This window comes from Culex quinquefasciatus, chromosome 2 (genome assembly GCF_015732765.1).
Source record: "Culex quinquefasciatus strain JHB chromosome 2, VPISU_Cqui_1.0_pri_paternal, whole genome shotgun sequence".
Taxonomy (NCBI): Eukaryota; Metazoa; Arthropoda; class Insecta; order Diptera; family Culicidae; genus Culex; species Culex quinquefasciatus.
Window position 1 is genome coordinate 42,925,996 of NC_051862.1, and position 23,218 is coordinate 42,949,213.

General features: G+C 35.5%; 1 protein-coding gene across 3 annotated transcripts in view; it reads right to left on the reverse strand.

Annotated features, from left to right (window-relative positions):
- Window positions 1–23,218, reverse strand: part of LOC6043836 (neurogenic protein mastermind) — a 253,670-nt gene that overhangs the window by 172,557 nt on the left and 57,895 nt on the right. For all 3 annotated transcript variants that reach the window (XM_038253534.1, XM_038253533.1, XM_038253535.1), the window contains one exon: window positions 20,106–20,949. In XM_038253534.1, coding sequence (XP_038109462.1) covers window positions 20,106–20,609 — 504 coding nt within the window. In that variant the 5' untranslated portion in view covers window positions 20,610–20,949. The remainder of the gene's footprint in view (window positions 1–20,105; window positions 20,950–23,218) is intronic.

Genomic DNA, 23,218 nt, shown 5'->3' on the forward strand with positions numbered 1-23,218 from the left:
TACAACACCCTAGGTTTTAACAAAGCATGCGATAAAACCGTTTGGCATGGCATTGCCATCTGGTTTTCAAAAAAACTTTCATAAAACCTTTTTGAAAGCCAGTCGGCTTTTATTTCCACCCGGTTTTATGTCCGAGGCATAAAACCCTGTTAGAACCTATTAATTAGCTCTTGCTTGTTGGTTGCGGTGAATGCCCAAATAAAACTATTAAGCAATCAAGATGCTACAATAAAACCTCAATGAAACTTGATGGTGGCTAGTTGGTTTAAAAATGTTACTTGGGGGGTATCAAACGAAGTGATATTTTGATTGCATTTTCACTTTATTACAGTGTTATTTTTTTAAATGCGGTGCAAAATTGTATAAAAAGCTAACAAAATTTTAATGTATGTTTGAAGCATGCAAAATTTGGCTCCGTTCGTTACGCATATTTAGAAAATTTAAATATTTTCGAAAAAAAAACAGAATTGAATTAGAAAAGCATGTAAAATTTCATTTCGTTTGAAATCCATATTGCAAATTTTGAAAATTAAAAAAAAAATGAAAAGGAATACACAATTTCGCTTCGTTTAGTAACGATATTGCAAAAAAAAAAATATTTTCAGTACATATTTCGTGATTTCTACTTGAGGATGCAAAATTTAAAAAAATTGGGCCTAAATTTAGAAAATTAGGTAATTTTATATTTAAGACCCCCGACTTTGATTAAACCTGAGGAACAAAACCTTAATAATAAAATTTATACTTTTCTTACTTGTTTTGTCAGAAAAAAGTGAAGAAATGTGAAAACCGTTAAAAATGTTAATCATTCTTAAAATTATTTGAAATTTGTTGTATCTAAACTTATAATAAATATACTTTTTTCGAAAAGCAAATTTGATTTTTATTTTAAATTAAGTCTTTTTTTTTAGAGGAAATCCATACGTTTCAAACGTGTGTAGTGTAGCAGGGTTAAACAATCGCAAACGAGACCAATAAAAGCTATTTAAAGTTTGTGTCCTTAATTTTCCTTTCAAAATTGTCAATTACACTCCGTACTCAAACTCAACCCACTTCAACGAATCATTTTTGCCGTAAACTTTACGCAGTAGGCCTGGCCGCTTTAACGTTTCTGATGTTTCAATGCATTCTAATCCAATGGCGTACTACAAATGCGCACTAATAAATGACAAGATTAAGGCTAGGTGTGAGGTAGGGTAGGGTAGTCATCAATGAGACACTTTTGGTTTTCAACTTTCAACGATTTTTCTAATTTTTTCATCAGCATGTTTTAATGAGCTTTTAGTTGCATTATCATTCTTTTAATGTGTTCTAACATTGACAAAAATATGAGATCGATCCGACATCTACAGCCAGAGTTATTCAACTGTCTCATTGTAGACGCACTTGGCAGGAACAATGAGACAGGTGGGTAACAATGAGACACTCTACGAAAATCAACATTTTTCTAGCAAAACATCATGTTTTTGTATTGTTCCATTGCAGGTGACTTGCCTTGAACATTTTAAAGCAATTTTGCCAACATGAAACTTTTAATAACAAAAGTTACACTAAAAAGTATTTCAATTTTGTAAAATCCATATATTAATACCAAATAACTTTGTATTTTTGGTTTAACACTCCTCCGTCCAAGCCTCCGAAACCGTTGCTTCGCTAATTTCAACTCGCTCGCATTTGGCCCCATTTCAACCAATCTTGATCGTTCTTGCAGCATTCGAACCGGTAGGATTTCAAGATTCATCTAAAACAAGAACGAACCTGATCCGACTTACCTGCTAGTAACACCGACTAAATTCGTCGAAGCAACTCTTTTTAGGCGCTCGTTTTAGGGAACACACCATGGACAAATCAACAAGAAAGCATTAAAATTTGAAATCAACCATTCAAATTTAACTAATTTGGGGTCGCTGAACACGAATATGACACTTAGAATATTCCAAAGTATTCAGAAATCCAGAAATCCAAGATGGCGGCCAATATGGCGCCTGTAGTATATTGGGAACATATATTTGAGGGTGTAATAGTGATTCAACCTCTCAAATCTAACATTTGAGTCGCTGAACACGAATATGACACTTAAAAATCCCAAAGTATTCAGAAATCCAGAATCCAAGAGCGGCCAATATGGCGCCTGTAGTATATTGGGAATATTTTTTTGAGGTTGTAATAGTGATTCAACCACTCAAATCTAACTGATTTGAGGTTGCTGAACATGAATATGACACTTGGTATAATCCAAAGTATTCAGAAATCCAGAAATCCAAGATGGCGGCCAATATGGCGCTTGTAGTATATTGGGAACATATATTTGAGGGTGTAATAGTGATTCAACTCAAATCTAACTAATTTGAGGTCGCTGAACACGAATATGACACTAAGAATATCCCAAAGTATTCCGATGTCAAGAATTTCAATATAGTGGCCAATATGGCGCCTATTGGGAATATTTATTTTGTAATAGCCATTCAACCACTCAAATCCTAATTTGGCTTAACACGAATATGACACTTTGTATATTCCAAAGTATTCAGAAATTCAGAAATCCAAGATGGCGGCCAATATGGCGCCTGTAGAATTTTGAATATTTATTTGAGGTGTAATAGCCATTCAACCACTCAAATCTAACTAATTTGGGGTCGCTGAACACGAATATGACACTTGGTATATTCCAAAGTATTATGAAATTCAGAAATCGAAATGGCGGCCAATATGGCGCCTGTATATTGGGAATATTTTTTTGAGATTCAAATAGTGTCCAACTAAATCCTTTTGGAGTCGCTGAACACGAATATGACACTTAGAATATTCCAAAGTATTCAGAAATCCAGAAATCCAAGATGGCGACCAATATGGCGCCTGTAGTATATTGAACATATATTTGAGGGTGTAATAGTGATTCAACCACTCAAATCTAACTAATTTGAGGTCGCTGAACACGAATATGACACTAAGAATATCCCAAAGTATTCCGATGTCAAGAATTTCAATATGGCGGCCAATATGGCGCCTGTAAATATTGGGAATATTTATTTGAGGGTGTAATAGCCATTCAACCACTCAAATCCAACTAATTTGGGGTCGCTGAACACGAATATGACACTTTGTATTCCAAAGTATTCTGAAATCCGAAATCAAGATGGCGGTAATATGGCACCTGTAGCATATTGGAAATATTGATTTGAGGTTGTAATAGTAATTCAACATCTTAAATCTAAATAATTTGAAGTCACTGAACACGAATATGACACTTAGAATATCCCAAAGTATTCAGAAATCCAGAAATCTAAGATGGCTGCCAAAATGTATGTTGGGAATAATTTTTTCTGGATTTCTGAATACTTTGGGATGTTCTTAGTGTCATATTCGTGTTCAGCGACACCAAATTAGTTACAACTCAAATCAGTTACAACCTCAAAAAAAATTTCCCAATATACTACAGGCGCCATATTGGCAACCATCTTGGACTTCTGGATTTCTGAATACTTTGGGATATTCTTAGTGTCATATTCGTTTTCAGCGACCCCAAATTTGTTAGATTTGAGTGGTTGAATGGCTATTACACCCTCATATTAATATTTCCAATATACTACAGGCGCCATATTGGCCTCCATCTTGGATTTTTGGATTTCTGAATACTTTGGGATTTTCTAAGTGCCATATTCTTGTTCAGCGACCTCAAATTAGTTGGATTTGAGTGGTTGAATCACTATTACAACCTCAAAAAAATATTCCCAATATACTACTGGCGCCATATTGGCCGCCATCTTGGATTTCTGAATTTCTGAACACTTTGGAATATACAAAGTGTCATATTCGTGTTCAGCGACCCCAAATCAGTTGGATTTGAGTGGTTGAATGGCTTTTACGACCTCAAATAAATACTCCCAATATACTACAGGCGCCATATTGGCAACCATCTTGGATTTCTGGATTTCTGAATACTTTGGGATATTTTTAGTGTCATATTCGTGTTCAGCGACCCCAAATTAGTTAGATTTGAGTGGTTGAATGGCTATTACTCCCTCATATTAATATTTCCAATATACAACAGGCGCCATATTGGCCGCCATCTTGGATTTTTGGATTTCTGAATACTTTGGGATTTTCTAAGTGTCATATTCTTGTTCAGCGACCTCAAATTAGTTAGATTTGAGTGGTTGAATCACTATTACAACCTCAAAAAAATATTCCCAATATACTACTGGCGCCATATTGGCCGCCATCTTGGATTTCTGAATTTCTGAACACTTTGGAATATACAAAGTGTCATATTCGTGTTCAGCGACCTCAAATCAGTTAGATTTGAGTGGTTGAATCACTATTACAACCTCAAATAAATATTCCCAATATACTACAGGCGCTATATTGGCCGCCATCTTGGATTTCTGAATTTCATAATACTTTGGAATATACCAAGTGTCATATTCGTGTTCAACGACCTCAAATTAGTTAGATTTGAGTGGTTGAATCACTATTACAACCTCAAATAAATATTCCCAATATACTACAGGCGCCATATTGGCTGCCATCTTGGATTTCTGAATTACTTTGGGATTTTCTAAGTGTAATATTCGTGTTCAGCGACCTCAAATCAGTTAGATTTGAGTGGTTGAATCACTATTACAACCTCAAATAAATATTCCCAATATACTACAGGCGCCATATTGGCCGCCATCTTGGATTTCTGAATTTCATAATACTTTGGAATATACCAAGTGTCATATTCGTGTTCAGCGACCCCAAATTAGTTGGATTTGAGTGGTTGAATCACTATTACAACCTCAAATAAATATTCCCAATATACTACAGGCGCCATATTGGCCGCCATCTTGGATTTCTGGATTTCTGAATACTTTGGAATATTCTAAGTGACATATTCGTGTTCAACGACCTCAAATCAGTTGGATTTGAGTGGTTGAATCACTATTACAACCTCAAATAAATATTCCCAATATACTACAGGCGCCATATTGGCCGCCACCTTGGATTTCTGAATTTCTGAACACTTTGGAATATACAAAGTGTCATATTCGTGTTCAGCGACCCCAAATCAGTTGGATTTGAGTGGTTGAATGGCTTTTACGACCTCAAATAAATACTCCCAATATACTACAGGCGCCATATTGGCAACCATCTTGGATTTCTGGATTTCTGAATACTTTGGGATATTTTTAGTGTCATATTCGTGTTCAGCGACCCCAAATTAGTTAGATTTGAGTGGTTGAATGGCTATTACACCCTCATATAAATATTCCCAATATACTACAGGCGCCATATTGGCCGCCATCTTGGATTTCTGGATTTCTGAATACTTTGGAATATTCTAAGTGACATATTCGTGTTCAACGACCTCAAATCAGGTGGTTGAATCACTATTATAACCTCATATAAATATTTCCAATATACTACTGGCGCCATATTGGCCACCATCTTGGATTTCTGAATTTCTGAACACTTTGGAATATACAAAGTGTCATATTCGTGTTCAGCGACCCCAAATCAGTTGGATTTGAGTGGTTGAATGGCTTTTACGACCTCAAATAAATACTCCCAATATCACTAGCGTGCCCAGGGTGGGGCAAAATGGGGCAGTTGCCCCACCATCCTCGGAAATTTGTTCTAAAATTGGGCAGGGGGTGTCCATAAACGACGAAATTTTCAAAACTCTAATATTTTTGCCCCACCTTCCTTGAGGACCTGGGCACGCTAGTGCCCAATATACTACAGGCGCCATATTGGCAACCATCTTGGATTTCTGGATTTCTGAATACTTTGGGATATTTTTAGTGTCATATTCGTGTTCAGCGACCCCAAATTAGTTAGATTTGAGTGGTTGAATGGCTAATACACCCTCATATAAATATTCCCAATATACTACAGGCGCCATATTGGCCGCCATCATGGATTTCTGGATTTCTGAATGCTTTGGGATTTTCTAAGTGTCATATTCTTGTTCAGCGACCTCAAATTAGTTAGATTTGAGTGGTTGAATGGCTATTACACCCTCATATAAATATTCCCAATATACTACTGGCGCCATTTTTGCCGCCATCTTGGATTTCTGAATTTCTGAACACTTTGGAATATACAAATTGTCATATTCGTGTTCAGCGACCCCAAATCAGTTGGATTTGAGTTGTTGAATGGCTTTTACGACCTCAAATAAATACTCCCAATATACTACAGGCGCCATATTGGCAACCATCTTGGATTTCTGGATTTCTGAATACTTTGGGACATTTTTAGTGTCATATTCGTGTTCAGCGACCCCAAATTAGTTAGATTAGAGTGGTTGAATGGCTATTACACCCTCATATAAATATATACTAAAGGCGCCATATTGGCCGCCATCATGGATTTCTGGATTTCTGAATGCTTTGGGATTTTCTAAGTGTCATATTCTTGTTCAGCGACCTCAATTTGTTAGATTTGAGTGGTTGAATCACTATTACACCCTCAAATATATGTTCCCAATATACTACAGGCGCCATATTGGCCGCCATCTTGGATTTCTGGATTTCTGAATACTTTGGAATAGTCTTAGCGTCATATTCGTGTTCAGCGACCTCAAATTAGATAGATTTGAGTGGTTGAATCACTATTACAACCTCAAATAAATATTCCCAATATACTACAGGCGCCATATTGGCCACCATCTTGGATTTCTGGATTTCTGAATACTTTGGAATATTCTAAGTGTCATATTCGTGTTCAGCGACCTCAAATCAGTTAGATTTGAGTGGTTGAATCACTATTACAACCTCAAATAAATATTCCCAATATACTACAGGCGCCATATTGGCCGCCATCTTGGATTTCTGAATTTCATAATACTTTGGAATATACCAAGTGTCATATTCGTGTTCAGCGACCCCAAATTAGTTGGATTTGAGTGGTTGAATCACTATTACAACCTCAAATAAATATTCCCAATACACTACAGGCGCCATATTGGCCGCCATCTTGGATTTCTGGATTTCTGAATACTTTGGAATATTCTAAGTGACATATTCGTGTTCAACGACCTCAAATCAGTTGGATTTGAGTGGTTGAATCACTATTACAACCTCAAATATTGTCGCCGCGGCACTAAACCGAATTGAGCGAGTTTAACTCTCGCGACGATTTTTTGTCGCGAAATATCTGTCACACGTGTATAGGTGGTTTTGAATCAGTGTGCTACACGGGTCCCCCACAGACCGTTATTATGAAGAAAAAATTTCCACCCAAACCAATGATTGGACATGGTTTCTGGGACCATTCTGCACCTCTGGGCCAAGTTTCAAAATATTTGCCGGCAGAAATTTCGAATACGGTCAGTTTTAGTATTTTTAGTTGAAATTAAGGGAAATCACATGTAAAATGCATAGGAAAACTTCAAAGTTTCAATGCTTAAACTCTGAAACGTTACTGATCATGGTTTTAAATTGTACTTACATGTAGCAAAATGATATAAAACGATTTACGGAACTGACTTAGCCGGATTAAGCCGTAGTTAAGTGACTTAAGTACATTATTTACAAGTTTATATCTAAATATTTTTAAATCTCCTACATTAGGCAATTTTAAGTCTAGGAAGACTAGATTGCATAAAAATAATTAAAATGGGGTGACTTTGAGCCAAGGGGTGACAATGTACAAAAGATTGTTTTGATAAGCATTAAGTTTATGTCAATATTTGTTTGTAGACTGCTTAATTTGGTCTATTTATGTTCCAAACCCAAAAATAATTTGATGATATTGCTTCGCAGATCGCAAATTAATATGTTTGAATATGCCTATTGATTTTAAATCACCTATAAGTGACAGATTTAAAATGCTGCGCACATGTTCCAGTTCTGAATCGATTCGTTCTGAATATAAATAAAAGAAAAACAATTATGTGACGTCAAGTTTGTAATCAAAAATCACATTGTTTTGTTTTAAAACGTTTAGAAATTTGAATGAAATGCAGTGAGTATTTCAGCTGTAATTTGACTCAAACATTTTTGTTGCCCTGTATAATGATTATAATTAGCAAAAGTTTAATGGCACAACTTCCCACAGGATTAATATCTCAAACTAATTATGATTTTGCAAAATTGCAGGTAATCATCACAAAACTGTATTTTATAATTGATTAATGTATTGTTGATACAGTTTGATCATCAATGAAATTCATCAAAACTTATTATTGATCAGCAAGTACTTTTACTGATAATATATTTAGTTGAGCATGAGCATGAGCATGAGAGATCACCCATGGTTGCCCTCCGTTGCTGAACAGAACCGTAATATCCTTTCAGCACTACTGATTATATGCTTCGACGATCTAGTGGTGTTTCCCTTATCAACAGCATGTATGAATGCGCTGAAAAGATAAAACACCGTGATTGCTAAAGCTAGATCAGTTGCGAATAGGTAACAGTCATTGGCCACCAACGGCGCCCGCCATGTCAGTTTGTAGATCTCGATTTTAAGGGACGGGAATGTTAGTTAGCGCAGGTTGCTACTAGGGCAGCTGATTTACTCTGTGCTTACACCCCACGAGCGCCAGGAACCTGAAAACTTGTTAGTAGGATAGGTGTTTGGTCAGGATTCATCATAGAAGATGATGATGCGACCCAAAATCATAGTGTTTGTTGAAAGGTATTATGTTTTATTCTCAAGGCAAGCAATCGGATGTTGCGGATGAGACATTTCCCGTTTATCGGCTGCTAACTTTTAATTGAAATGGTTTAATTTTAGACAGCCGGCTGTGGAAAGATAGAACCAAAATTATTGTAATTAAATGATGAAGAATTTAACAGTGTACTTTTGATTGAGCTGTTTTTATGAGTTTTACATGATTGATGTTTAGTGGAGTACTGATTAACGAAGCGAACGACGAGTTACGATGTTTGTCGAGCTGAAATTGTATGATAAGGTTTTGTTGTTGTTGCACACCGACGACGAACGCGAAAAAAAAAAACCTTGCGACCCGACGGAAGGGCATCGCAAATCAGACTGGCTCAATTGTCATCGATGACAACCAGAGCCAGCCGCACCTTAACACATACACGCACGCGAAAAAACGAAAAACACACCGACGACGAACGCGAAAAACACTGCGAACCGACGGAAAGGCATCGCAAATCAGACTGCGGAAATGAAGAGAAAGAAAACAACATAAAAAATAAATAAAACCTAATCACATCAAACCAATCACCCCATGCACACAAAGAGCGACACAAAGAGACGAAAATTATCCCGAAAAAACAGGACTGCGCCACCGAAGCACCGCACTTCTGATGGCATTATTCAATTATTATGCCCAATCACCTCATGCACACAAAGAGCGACACAAAAGAGACGAAAATTATCCCGAAAAAACAGGACTGCGCGTCCACCGAAGCACCGCACTTCTCTACTTTTACTGATAATATATTTGGGTAATTCTCCGCCAACTCACACAGCAGTTGCCCCGACCCCTCTTCGATTTGCGTGAAACTTTGTCCTAAGGGGTAACTTTTGTCCCTGATCACGAATCCGAGGTCCGTTTTTTGATATCTCGTGACGGAGGGGCGGTACGACCCCTTCCATTTTTGAACATGCGAAAAAAGAGGTGTTTTTCAATAATTTGCAGCCTGAAACGGTGATGAGATAGAAATTTGGTGTCAAAGGGACTTTTATGTAAAATTAGACGCCCGATTTGATGGCGTACTCAGAATTCCGAAAAAACGTATTTTTCATAGAAAAAATTCCCATTTTCCGTTACTCGACTGTAAAAAATTTTGGAACATGTCATTTTATGGGAAATTTAATGTACTTTTCGAATCTACATTGTCCCAGAAGGGTCATTTTTTCATTTAGAACAAAATTTTTCATTTTAAAATTTCGTGTTTTTCTAACTTTGCAGGGTTATTTTTTAGAGTGTAACAATGTTCTACAAAGTTGTAGAGCAGACAATTACAAAAATTTTGATATATAGACATAAGGGGTTTGCTTATAAACATCACGAGTTATCGCGATTTTACGAAAAAAAGTTTTGAAAAAGTTGGTCGTCATCGATCATGGCCGTTCATGGTGGTCACCCGCGACAGACACGGACGACGAAACAAAGAGAACGCAAAAAGTAACTTTTTCAAAACTTTTTCGTAAAATCGCGATAACTCGTGATGTTTATAAGCAAACCCCTTATGTCTATATATCAACATTTTTAATTGTCTGCTCTACAACTTTGTAGAACATTGTTACACTCTAAAAAATAACCCTGCAAAGTTAGAAAAACACGAAATTTTAAAATGAAAATTTTGTTCTAAATGAAAAATGACCCTTCTGGGACAATGTAGATTCGAAAAGTACATTAAATTTCCCATAAAATGACATGTTCCAAAATTTTTACAGTCGAGTAACGGAAAATGGGAGAATTTTAAAACTTTTTTAGTGTTTTTTCGATGAAAATACGTTTTTCGGAATTCTGAGTACGCCATCAAATCGGGCGTCTAATTTTATAAAAGTCCCTTTGACACCAAATTTCTATCTCATCACCGTTTCAGGCTGCAAATTATTGAAAAACACCTCCTTTTTCGCATGTTCAAAAATGGAAGGGGTCGTACCGCCCCTCCGTCACGAGATATCAAAAAACGGACCTCGGATTCGTGATCAGGGACAAAAGTTACCCCTTAGGACAAAGTTTCACGCAAATCGAAGAGGGGTCGGGGCAACTTTTCCCGATTTCGTGAGTTGGTAGAGAATTACCCATTTAGTTAAAACAAAACCTACTCCTGTCTCATGTGAAAACACAACCACTCATCCACTATTTTAACAATCCCGACATATCTTAAGAAAATGTGAAAATAGTATAGTCTGATATGTATAGGTTATTGAACTTATAAATATTTACATATGAATGACGATTTAAGTTTTCAATGTAGTTTGTGTCTTAAAACTCTTGTCAGGCTAGGTTTTATTTAACTTTTTATGGAATTTTTCAAAATTGTGGGAGAGGACAACAATATTTGCAACGAGTAATCCTTATAATTCAAGCTTATCGAGCTTGTTGTTAAGCTATTTAGTTATTAAACAAACGTAAAATTTGGTACAATGTCACCCCTTGCTCAAAGTCACCCCATTTTAATTATTTTTATGCAATCTAGTCTTCCTAGACTTAAAATTGCCTAATGTAGGAGATTTAAAAAATATTTAGATATAAACTTGTAAATAATGTACTTAAGTCACTTAACTACGGCTTAATCCGGCTAAGTCAGTTCCGTAAATCGTTTTATATCATTTTGCTACATGTAAGTACAATTTAAAACCATGATCAGTAACGTTTCAGAGTTTAAGCATTGAAACTTTGAAGTTTTCCTATGCATTTTACATGTGATTTCCCCTTAATTTCAACTAAAAATACTAAAACTGACCGTATTCGAAATTTCTGCCGGCAAATATTTTGAAACTTGGCCCAGAGGTGCAGAATGGTCCCAGAAACCATGTCCAATCATTGGTTTGGGTGGAAATTTTTTCTTCATAATAACGGTCTGTGGGGGACCCGTGTGCTAGCTTGTTTTGTTTTGATTGCTTGGAATTGTTTGAATTGTTGAAGTATAAATTAAAGATTCTACGCTGATTTTAGGAGAAATGAAACCAAAAAATTCAAATTAATGATGAAAATCTCATGTTCCGATAAATTAGGAGCTTAAACTACCACACGAACCGTTTAGTGGGGTTATATTTTGAATTTCAATTGATTTCTAGATTCAGAAGGAGAGGCAGAATACCACGAGTGCTATCTGGCCTCGTTACGTCCCGTCAGAACTGACCTGATCCGATTGCCAAGTCACCCTTATTAATCTTAAAAGCACCGCCATCATCCTTTTCAGGCTGCATTTCATGCCATGGTCCTTCGAATCCACAGCCATAGAGCAAATTTCGGCAGATTTTGGGGTCAGTTCTGTGATTCTTGTTGGTCGCGGCGCTAGTCGCTTCCTACTCCACTCGCGACATTTCAGTTTGATGCCGCGGCGAAATTTTGTTTTGGTTTCGAGAGTGACATTTGAGATACACTCAGAAAAACAACATAAAATAACATCGCAAGACGGAAATGACTCGCGCTGTTATTTCGATATATTTCCGAAATCACAATAAATATTCCCAATATACTACAGGCGCCATATTGGCCGCCATCTTGGATTTCTGGATTTCTGAATACTTTGGAATATTATAAGTGACATATTCGTGTTCAACGACCTCAAATCAGTTGGATTTGAGTGGTTGAATCACTATTACAACCTCAAAAAAATATTCCCAATATACTACAGGCGCCATATTGGCCGCCATCTTGGATTTCTGGATTTCTGAATACTTTGGAATATTCTAAGTGACATATTCGTGTTCAACGACCTCAAATCAGTTGGATTTGAGTGGTTGAATCACTATTACAACCTCAAAAAAATATTCCCAATATACTACAGGCGCCATATTGGCCGCCACCTTGGATTTCTGGATTTCGGAATACTTTGGAATATTCTAAGTGTCATATTCGTGTTCAACGACCTCAAGTTAGTTAGATTTGAGTGGTTGAATCACTATTACACCCTCAAATATATGTTCCCAATATACTACAGGCGCCATATTGGCCGCCATCTTGGATTTCTGGATTTCTGAATACTTTGGAATATTCTAAGTGTCATATTCGTGTTCAGCGACCCCAAATTAGTTAAATTTGAATGGTTGATTTCAAATTTTAATGCTTTCTTGTTGATTTGTCCATGGTGTGTTCCCTAAAACGAGCGCCTAAAAAGAGTTGCTTCGACGAATTTAGTCGGTGTTACTAGCAGGTAAGTCGGATCAGGTTCGTTCTTGTTTTAGATGAATCTTGAAATCCTACCGGTTCGAATGCTGCAAGAACGATCAAGATTGGTTGAAATGGGGCCAAATGCGAGCGAGTTGAATTTAGCGAAGCAACTGTTTCGGAGGCTCGGTCGTCCGTGTAAGTGAAATATGCCTTGGACGGAGGAGTGTTAATGAAGTTTAAACTCTACAAATATGCCAAAAATCACTTTTAATTCATGTTTTGAAAGATTTCCATCGATTTCGAAAAGTTTATTGAAGAAAAATCAAAGTGTCTCATTGTTACCCATGGGCTGAAATGAGTGGGGAACAATGAGACAGCCCTGGATTCTGAGTATATTCTAAATTTTGGCCAAATCTAATGAAAGGACATTGTAGCCCAACTTAATCCCTATGGAACGTCGAAAGAAATTTGAAGAAATATTAGTTTTGGTGTAAATGGCAGCCTACGAGCGAAAAAGTAATTTTTGTCCATAATTTACTTTTACACCCCAGAATCAAACATTTATGAATAACTTTTCAAGGGAGCGTCCATAACCAAAGCCACTAATATGGCAGACGTGTATCCAGTAGACACACCTTTCCCCCAAATATGAGCCTGATTGGTTGAAACTACGACTTGTGAGAGCCATTTTATCATTGTTCCCCGTGTCTCATTGATGACTACTCTACCCTAACCTAAGGCTTTCTCCAGGATCCCTTCGGAAGATTGGCTGTGCTAGGGTTTGAAGAGTACATATTAGATAAGATTAGATTAGATTAGACTAGATTAAATTAGATTCGATTCAATCTCCTTTTTAAAATTGTAAAAAAAAATCAGCAAACAAAAAATATCATTTCAAAATTGTAAAATCAACAGTAAAATATTTATTGTAAATTAAAAAAAAGATAATTTTTGCGTTTATTTTAATGCAAAACAATTTCCATAATTACACTTAACCCCGGGTGGGTTAACTTTTTCGTTTGACACTTTTTTAGTTTGTACCCCGTTGGTTGGTGACGAACTGTCACTTTTTACACGGCGCTCACGCACACTATCAAAACAAGCGTTTGGTTGTTTGTGTGAGCTCCGTGTAAAACGGGTGTGTGGTGTGGTGTGTGACCCCGTTCGTTTGACAACAGTTGGTGTCAAACCATCGGGGTTTGATTGTAAACATGTTATAAATAGTATTACAATTTTGCTAATTTGATAAACTTATAACTCGAATTCCCTTTTATCAAACTTCCCAAAATATAACATAACAAAACCATTCGTTGAACCACTTCACCCAAAGCCCCTCTCTTATCAGCAAAATTCGCCCTAAAAACGTGCGTCGAGCTGTAATCCCTCTCCACAGCGCGCACTGCTTTCGGCCGGGTGGGGTCCGCAAAACATAATAAATTATCAACAAAACTCAGAAACCCTCGTGGCGTAATTTCACTCACTCGCGCGCAAGCGGGAACTTGCTCGCGCACTTGCTTTGCGCGATAAGCAGTCGCGACGTTGAATCCCGGCGCGCGGCCATAAAAAAATCAGCAAAGTTGGGCTATTTACGCGCCGCGACGACGACGCCGGGGCGAAGAAGTCTACAGTCAGTGACTTGGTTGAAGGACTGGACGGCGAAGCCGTCGTCGTCATCGTAGTCGGCGGGAATTCCAGGGTTGTTACGGGAGAGGCGAAAAAAAATCCGCGCCAAATCCGCGCCGACCTAAAATCCGAAACCGCTCAAAATCCACGCCATACAAAAAAAAATCGCGACCAACATTTAAGAAATTTTATTTTTAATGAAGAAAAACTAATTCAGAAAGAATTTGATAAAAAAATCGTTTTATGGTTAAAGGCTCCAAAAGAATGAAAGCAAAAAATCCATTTAAAAAAATCCTTAAGAGACGGTCAAGGCAAGGGTCATGAAAAAAAATCTTCAAAATAGAAAATACAATATTTAAAAAAAAATTAACTTCAAAAATATAACCTCAAAATTAAATCAAAATCTAAAATAATAATATGATAAAATTTTAAATTTCGAAAGTTTCAATATTCAAAATCTAAGAATTTTTATAGAGTTTGTAATCTAAAATCCTCGCTAAAATTTCAAATTTAATTTCTGATACAGTCATCCCACATATTCGGAACACCCACAAATTCGGAACACTTTTATGATAATTTGTCAATAGCATGCCAAAAGTAGCTTTTCTGTCGACTCTACTATTTTTGGAACCTTCATTTAGACATTATCTAGCTATTTCAGTAGTAAAAGAAATACTTTTTGAACAAAAAACTTCATTCCAAGACTATTTTGTCCAGAGCAGCAAAACACTGCCTCCAAATGGCCTGTTTCATAATTGTGGGATGTTATTGTGCCTCCCACAATCGTGGAACACCTGAATTTAACTGATATTTTTACAAAAAAAGTTATCAAACCATGTATAAAACATCACTAAGCTTGAGTTTCATTGGTTTCAGTGTGTGAAGTCATTATTTGGTAATAAATATGTACTCCTGGAGAGATCCAAAGTTTGTTTACATTCGTAAGAAAAAAGTGTTCCGAATTTGTGGATTTCAAGGGTCAGAGCAATTCTTCAAAAACTTCATATAAAAGTTAAAATTTGCAGATGTTCGATACAGCATTCGAAAGATCGCAAGAAAAGCTTTCAAATGAAGGTAAAAGTGAATCTTTAAGTTCAATTTTCGATTTGCTATGATTTTTTGAACATTGGCCGATCTGGAAACCGTTCCGAATATGTGGGATGACTGTATTTAAAATAATGTCTTCTCATAATTTCAAAATCTCTTACATAAAATAGGACTTCAAAAATTGTGGAATTCAAGAATTTAAGAACTAAGAATTTAAAAATAAAAACATTTAAGAATTTCCAAATTTTAGAATTTTAGAATTTTAAAATATTAAAATTTTAGAATTTTAGAATTTTAGAGTCTTAGAATTTTAGAATTTTAGAATTTTAAAAATTTTAGAATTTTAGAATTTTAGAATGCTAGAATATCAGAATTTTAGAATTTCAGAATTTTAGAATTTAACAATTTAAGAATTCAAGAATTTAGGATTTTAGAACTTAGGAATTAAAGAACTTTAGAATTTATAAGCATAAGGATACTAAAATCATTTAAGATTTGAGATTTTTTTTCTATATTGTTTTGAATTTTATATTATTTTGTTTTTAAATTTTGACTATTTTATTTTGATTTTTTTTAAATCTTCAAATTTTCGATTACCCAAATTTTTGGTATTTAGAATTTCAGATTGCTAAAATTTTGAATTTCGAAATTTCAGATTTTTTAATTAAGATTTTAGAAATTTCGAACAAAAAATATTTATTTTGATTTTTTTTTTTTTGTTATTGAGCAACTCTCTACAAAATCGGCCGATTTCGACCATTTTTATTTTTTGTACCATTTGATTTGACTCAAACTTTGAGGGGGCCTTCCCTATGACCAAATAAGCTATTTTGCGTCCTTGGTTCACCCATACATACAATTTTGGCAGCTGTCCATAAAAAAATGGTATGCAAATATTCAAACACCTGTAACTTTTGAGTGAATTTTCAGATCAATTTGGTGTCTTCGGCAAAGTTGTAGGTATTGTTGAGGACTTTTGAGAAAAAAATAGGTACACGGAAAAAAAAGTTGAGGATTTTTTTTATCAACTTTTTTTTCACTAAAACTCAATTTCCCAAAATACGTATTTTTTGATTTTCGAGATTTTTTGATATGTTTTAGGGGACAAAAATCCGCAACTTTTGAGCCATAGAGAAACATGGTCAAAAAATCTGCCGCTGAGTTATGAATTTTTGAAAAAATAGTGATTTTTGGAAAAAATCGAAGTTTCATGCAAAAACAAGTTTGACATTATTTTATAATGCAAAATTGAATTTGCAATCGAAAAGTACTTTATATATTTTTTGATAAAGGGCTCCGTTTTCAAGATATAGCCACCGAAAGTTTGATTTTAGCGAAATATTTGCAGTTTTTCAATTTTTAAAAATAGTGACCAAGAGTGACCATTTCTAAAAATATATTTTTTTTAAAGTTCAGAAAATTTGCTATAAAATTGTCTAAGAGACATTGAAGATTGGACCTCTGGTTGCTGAAATACAGCGGCTTAAAGAAAAAGAAACACGAAAATTGAAGTTTTCTAAGTCTCACCCAATTAGCCCACCATATTCTAATGACGATATCTGAGCAATTAATGGTCCGATTTTCAATGTTAATACATGAAACATTTGTGAAATTTTCCGATCTTTTCGAAAAAAATATTATGATAATTTTTAAATCAAGACTAGCATTTTAAATGGGCGTAATATTCAATGTTTGGCCCTTTCAAAATGTTAGTCTTGATTTAAAAATTTTCAAAATATTTTTTTCGAAGAGATCGGAAAATTTTACGATTGTTTCATGTATTAACATTGAAAATCGGACCATTAGTTGCTGAGATATCGTCATTAGAAAATGGTGGGCTGTTTGGGTGAGACTTAGAAAACTTAAATTTTCGTGTTTCTTTTTCTTAAAGCGGCTCTATCTCAGCAACCCGAGGTCCAATCTTCAATGTCACTTAGACAATTTTATAGCAAATTTTCTGAACTTTTCAAAAAAAAATATTTTTAGAAATGGTCACCATGGTCACTATTTTTAAAAATTGAAAACTGCAAATATTTCGCTAAAATCACATATCCTCAATTTTTTTTCCGTGTACCTATTTTTTTTCTCAAAAGTCCTCAACAATACCTACAACTTTGCCGAAGACACCAAATTAATCAAAAAATTTACTCAAAACATACAGCTGTTTGAATATTTACATACCATTTTTGTATGGACAGCTGCCAAAATTGTATGGAGACTTGTATGGGTGAACCAATGACACAAAATAGCATATTTGGTCATAGGGAAGGCCCCCACAAAGTTTGAGCCAAATAAAAAAATACAAATAAAATCCATTTCCGGTTTTGGTAGAGAATTGCTCTATTGTAAAAACAATGAAAACATTTTTTTCGTATTTTTGAATTTCTGAAGCTTTGAATTTGGAATATTCTGATCTTTTTATTTTCGCCAAGAATGTTTAAATTTAGAAAAAAAAAATATTTCTACCGATTAAATTCCATTCCAATATTCGAAAGTGGAGGCCAGCTTCTGTTACGTCCAATCAAGTTCATATTTGGCGCCCACCAGAACAAGCCCCAATAATAGTTTTTGTTACACATTCTAATGTCTATATCTGAGGGAAAAGTTTGTAATATTTGATTTACAACATTAAAAATTTAATAAATCCAGTATAAAATTAAAAATAAATAAGGTTAAGAGCGAGTTTTTCACCGATGTGAAACAGGTCGTATCGAGATGCTCCGATTTGGATGAAACTTTCAGGGTTTGTTTGTCTATACATGAGATGAACTCATGCCAAATATGAGCCCTCTACGACAAAGGGAAGTGGGGTAAAACGGGCATTGAAGTTTGAGGTCCAAAACACATGAAAAATCTTAAAATTGCTCGCATTTCCGTAAAACTTCATCGATTTCAGTTCTCTTAGATGCATTCGAATGGTCTTTTGAAGCCCTTCAAAATGTGCTATAGACATCCAGGATTGGTTTGACTTTTTCTCATAGCTTTTGCAAATTACTGTTAAAAATTGATTTTTTTAAAACCTTAATAACTTTTTGCAACAGCCTCCAACACCCATACTCCCATAGGTCAAAAGTTAGGGAATTTCATGGACTATAAGCCTATGGTATTAACATTTTGGCCAATCGCAGTTTTTCTCATAGTTTTACGATTTTTCTAGAACAAACATTTTACAACGTTAGTTTTTGCCCTGTAGGCCTCCATAGCGGCACTTTTTGGTCTCAATTTTGACATATTCGGAATCCTCAGAAAATTTTACATTAGATTGTGGTTTTGGAATTTTGAATTTGATTGAAAAAGAAGCCATTTAGAATTAATAAAAATATTATTTAGCATTTTGTCGGATTAGGGGTAAAACAAGTTTTCGCCTACTTGATACAGCATTTGACGTATTGATCATAGGGTAAATAAGATCTATTTCTTTTTTCAAAAATGTTTTATTTAATTATTTTTTAAATCAAAATTATAACTCCAATACTTCTAACTTACGTGAAATTGTCCGCGGATTCCGAATATGACAAAATTGAGATCAAAAAGTGCCGTCTTGTTGGCCTACAGGGCAAAAATCACCGTTGTAAAATGTTTGTTCTAGAAAAATCGAAAAACTATGAGAAAAACTGCGATTGGCCAAAAAGTTATTACCGTAGGCTTATAGTCCATGAAATTTCCTAACTTTTGACCTATGGGAGTATGGGTGTTGGAGGCTGTTGCAAAAAGTTATTAAGGTTTTAAAAAAATCAATTTTTAACAGTAATTTGCAAAAGCTATGAGAAAAAGTCAAACCAATCCTGGATGTCTATAGCACATTTTGAAGGGCTTCAAAAGACCATTCGAATGCATCTAAGAGAACTGAAATCGATGAAGTTTTACGGAAATGCGAGCAATTTTAAGATTTTTCATGTGTTTTGGACCTCAAACTTCAATGCCCGTTTTACCCCACTTCCCTTTGTCGTAGAGGGCTCATATTTGGCATGAGTTCATCTCATGTATAGACAAACAAACCCTGAAAGTTTCATCCAAATCGGAGCACCTCGATACGACCTCTAGAACAAACCGAGCAGAATTTACAAATACTGCCTCTTAAAAATCATTACTCATCATCATTACATGATAACATACAAAAAAATAATTTCTACATAATCTTTATCTTCATTTTTCGACGTTTCGTACTAAGAAAATACAAACAAACATTTTCAAAATTGCCATCCGCGCGAAATCCGCGCCTGAGCAAAACTAGCCAGCCAATCCGCGCCAGATCCGCGCTATCCGCGCGAAACGCGCCATCCGCGCGATCCGCGCCGTCCGTAACAACCCTGGAATTCCCCCCGACTAGGTTGGTTCTTGAAGTTTGAGCGAAGTGGTCTACTTTGATTTGGGTTGGCAAGGTTCTTTGGAGAATTTTGATCGAAACATCAATACAATTCAGTGAGCGACCTATTTTGTTGATAACAAGGCCGGAGAGCGGTTGCATGATTCTAGATGATCATAATTTTTAATTTCATGGAGTTTGACACGTCGCATGATAGAATTTCTTGAATACTTCGGTAATGTCCGCTGGAGGCCACTGGGAACCTGTTCTGGAGGGGCCATGTTTGATCGGATAACGTCGGCATGACTTGAGATTGATTTAGATAGATTTTGAAGGTGTCCGGGAACCCGATCCGGATCGGTTACTACTCACCACATGAACACTGCTCTGCAGATTCCCGGCGATCGTCGTCTGCTGACTCGCCTGCTGCGTCGGCAACTCCGACTGCTTCTTCTCGGCCTTCTTCCTCTTATTCTTCGCGTCAAACAGTTTCTTCTGCAGTGCACTGGTTTCGTTGCCCTGCTGTTCACAAACCGCGTTGAACGTCTGCTCAAACCGCGGCGTACAGTCCGTCTGTCTCCGTCTGTAAGTTTCGATCCTTCGCTTTAACCTGTCAAACACGGCTTGCCGCTTCGCCGGGATGAGTTCCCCTTGCTGTTGTTGCTGAACCTGCTGCTGTTGCTGTAGATGCAGATGCTGGCTGTTGATCAGCTGCATTTGCTGTTGCTGCTGCAGGCTCAGCTGTTGATTCTGCTGGTGTTGCTGCTGCTGCAGATGGTGTTGCTGAGCTTGCTGTTGTTGCTGCTGCAGGTGGAGACTGTTCAGGTGATTGGCCTGATTGGCACCCGGAAATACTGGCAGACCTCCCGCATCCATACAGACGTCCGACTGGGACTTGTGGTAGCACGCGTCAAAGCTGCGTGTCCCACAAATGCTGACAGGTTCCCCAAAGCCCCACTTCTTCCGTTTTGCTTCTTCACACCGCCGACAGGTTCACCGCTGTTCTTCCTTTGCCGCGTTGCTTCATGCTTCTTGTTGTTGTCAAACCCCCAAATCACAGCAGGATCGCACTCAATCACTCATTTCTCTATCGAGAATCACTTCACTCATCACTCATCGCGCGCGCGAAACTCTCATCCGCGATGACACTTGACGCTTTTGATTTCCTTTTGCTTCGTGTACGCTGTGGTTGTTCCCGTCACGATTCGTTCATTTCCTGGAAGAAGAGCAAGAAAAAGAGTGACGATTAATGACTGTGTTTTCTTCGTTCGGTAAACTAAGGTGTCAATAGCGGTCGCGCTCAAGACACTTCCGGTTCTGTTTGTTTCCGAGAAAATGAGCGCTGATGGAATCGTTAATCTGGAGATTTTGAGATATTGGTCGCGGATGTTGATTGATTAGATGGCTCGAGCTTGGAAATGGAATTGATTTATAAGCTGTTTGATGTAAAGTTGAATTTCAATCGCGGGAATAAATAAACGAAGCTTAACGGTAGTTAAGGCATTACAAATGCCTTGGTTTAGCTTACTGTTGAAACTTTAGAAATCACGTTAAGTTATCAACATAAAGTTAGCATAAGCTTTCTCTCATGAGTATCTAATAGATTTTCCACATTACATTGCTTTATTTTGATTTTCATACAGTTTATTTTTTATGGATTTATGGAAAATATGGTTTTAGAAGTTTCACTAAAATTTACTTCAATTTCTACACTGTAAAAAGAAGTTGAATTTTGGAAGGTTTAAAAAGTGATAACTGAAAATTGTCTCATTTTCGATGTTATTTTATCTCAATTAATGTAAAATAAATTAAATGACAAATTTTATTTCACGCAATTTTCTGATACAAAATCTGTCCACATTTCCAGAAGTATTTTTTCACTTGTATAAAATAATTGAATCAACTTAAATAAATCGTGGCAGTGTGGCCAGAACATCAATCTTGATGGCTTTTTTTATTATTTCAAATCTTAGTAAGCTTTGATTTTGGAAGGTAAACAATGCGTAAAAAAAGTAATTTCAACAGAAACTGTTAAAAAATCACTGAAAAAATACAATGTAATGTGTTTTTGATACATTTTGTTGATAAAAAGTCTGTCAGTTTTAAAAAATTCAAATAATAATTAAAATAATTTAGAGAGACAAAAAAAAACGTAAAAATCAGGTATTATTCAACCTTGAAAAATTTAAACTTTTATTTTGCTGAGTATTTTTGGTAACAATTTTTTACTTATGCAATAAAAAATCTACAAATTTCAATCATGTTTTGAATCATTATGGTAAGTGTTGCCAGAATATTTAACTGCATGGCTTGAATGTTCTCAAAAACCTCTTCAATTATGTAACCAAATCTTTTATGAAACAGCCATTTCATAACTCATTTGCATTTTTAATTACCAAAACATGTTTAAAAATATTAAAATTCTACAGAAAGTTCAACAGGAAACTACTCCAGTTCTTGATGTAAAGTAACACATTTTTTTAACGCAAAATCTGCCACTATTTCCAGATGTAATATTACCATATATTTTTTCTGTTTATAATGTTTCAGAGTAGGCAGTTCTGGAAGTAATTTATAATCAAATTTTCTCCATCCGGTTTTAAAATATATTTCTATAAAATTGCGAAATTTTGAAACAGTGTTGCCAGATCTTCAAATGTCCCCCGATTTGCAAAGTCTAAAAATTAAATTGAAGAGAATTTTATCAGAAAATTAATTTAAAATAATTTCAGAACACTTAATTAAATAATCAAAATATACTTATTCTCAGAACGGTGCATATTTAAAGATTTTTGGATGACATTTTCAATGTTTTGAAAAAAAACATGATTTTTATTTCAAAAATTCGTTTCTTTGCGAAGATTTTTATTTTGCATTACCTTAAAAATTAGGTTTTTTTGGTCACTCGAAAAATATCAATTAATTTTATTAATTAAAAAATATTGTTTTTTGAAAAAATTATGTTATATAAGGTTTTTTTTGAGTGTATCTATTATATATGAAATGTCCTCAACTTTGCTCAAGAAACCAAATCGATCATAAAATTCCATCCCTGGGTACAGACTTTCGAAAAAAAAAAATGCAAATAATTCTTGTATGGTGACATGGAGGACAATGCCCTTTTTGGCCATCGGGAAGCCTCCCCAACCAAGGTTCAGGAAATTTAGATTTTACAAATAAAACCCATTTCCGGTTTTCATGAAGGACTTCTCATTTACTGAATTATTGAAATTTGGAAGAAATAAACAATTTCAAAAAGTCTGCGTTACAGATGTTTGATATTTTTTTTCTGTATATCTGGCAACAAAAACATCATTTTTCGTCAAAATCGTATGAAGGTTCCCCAAAATAATAAACTTCTCTGGTGTATGAGAAGTCAAAAATGGAAAAAAATATTCGTTGTTTGGATTTACTGAGAATTGCTTATCTATCTTAGAAAGGTTAAATATTATGAATAGAGTTTCTAAATAGTGTTTCTAGAACTT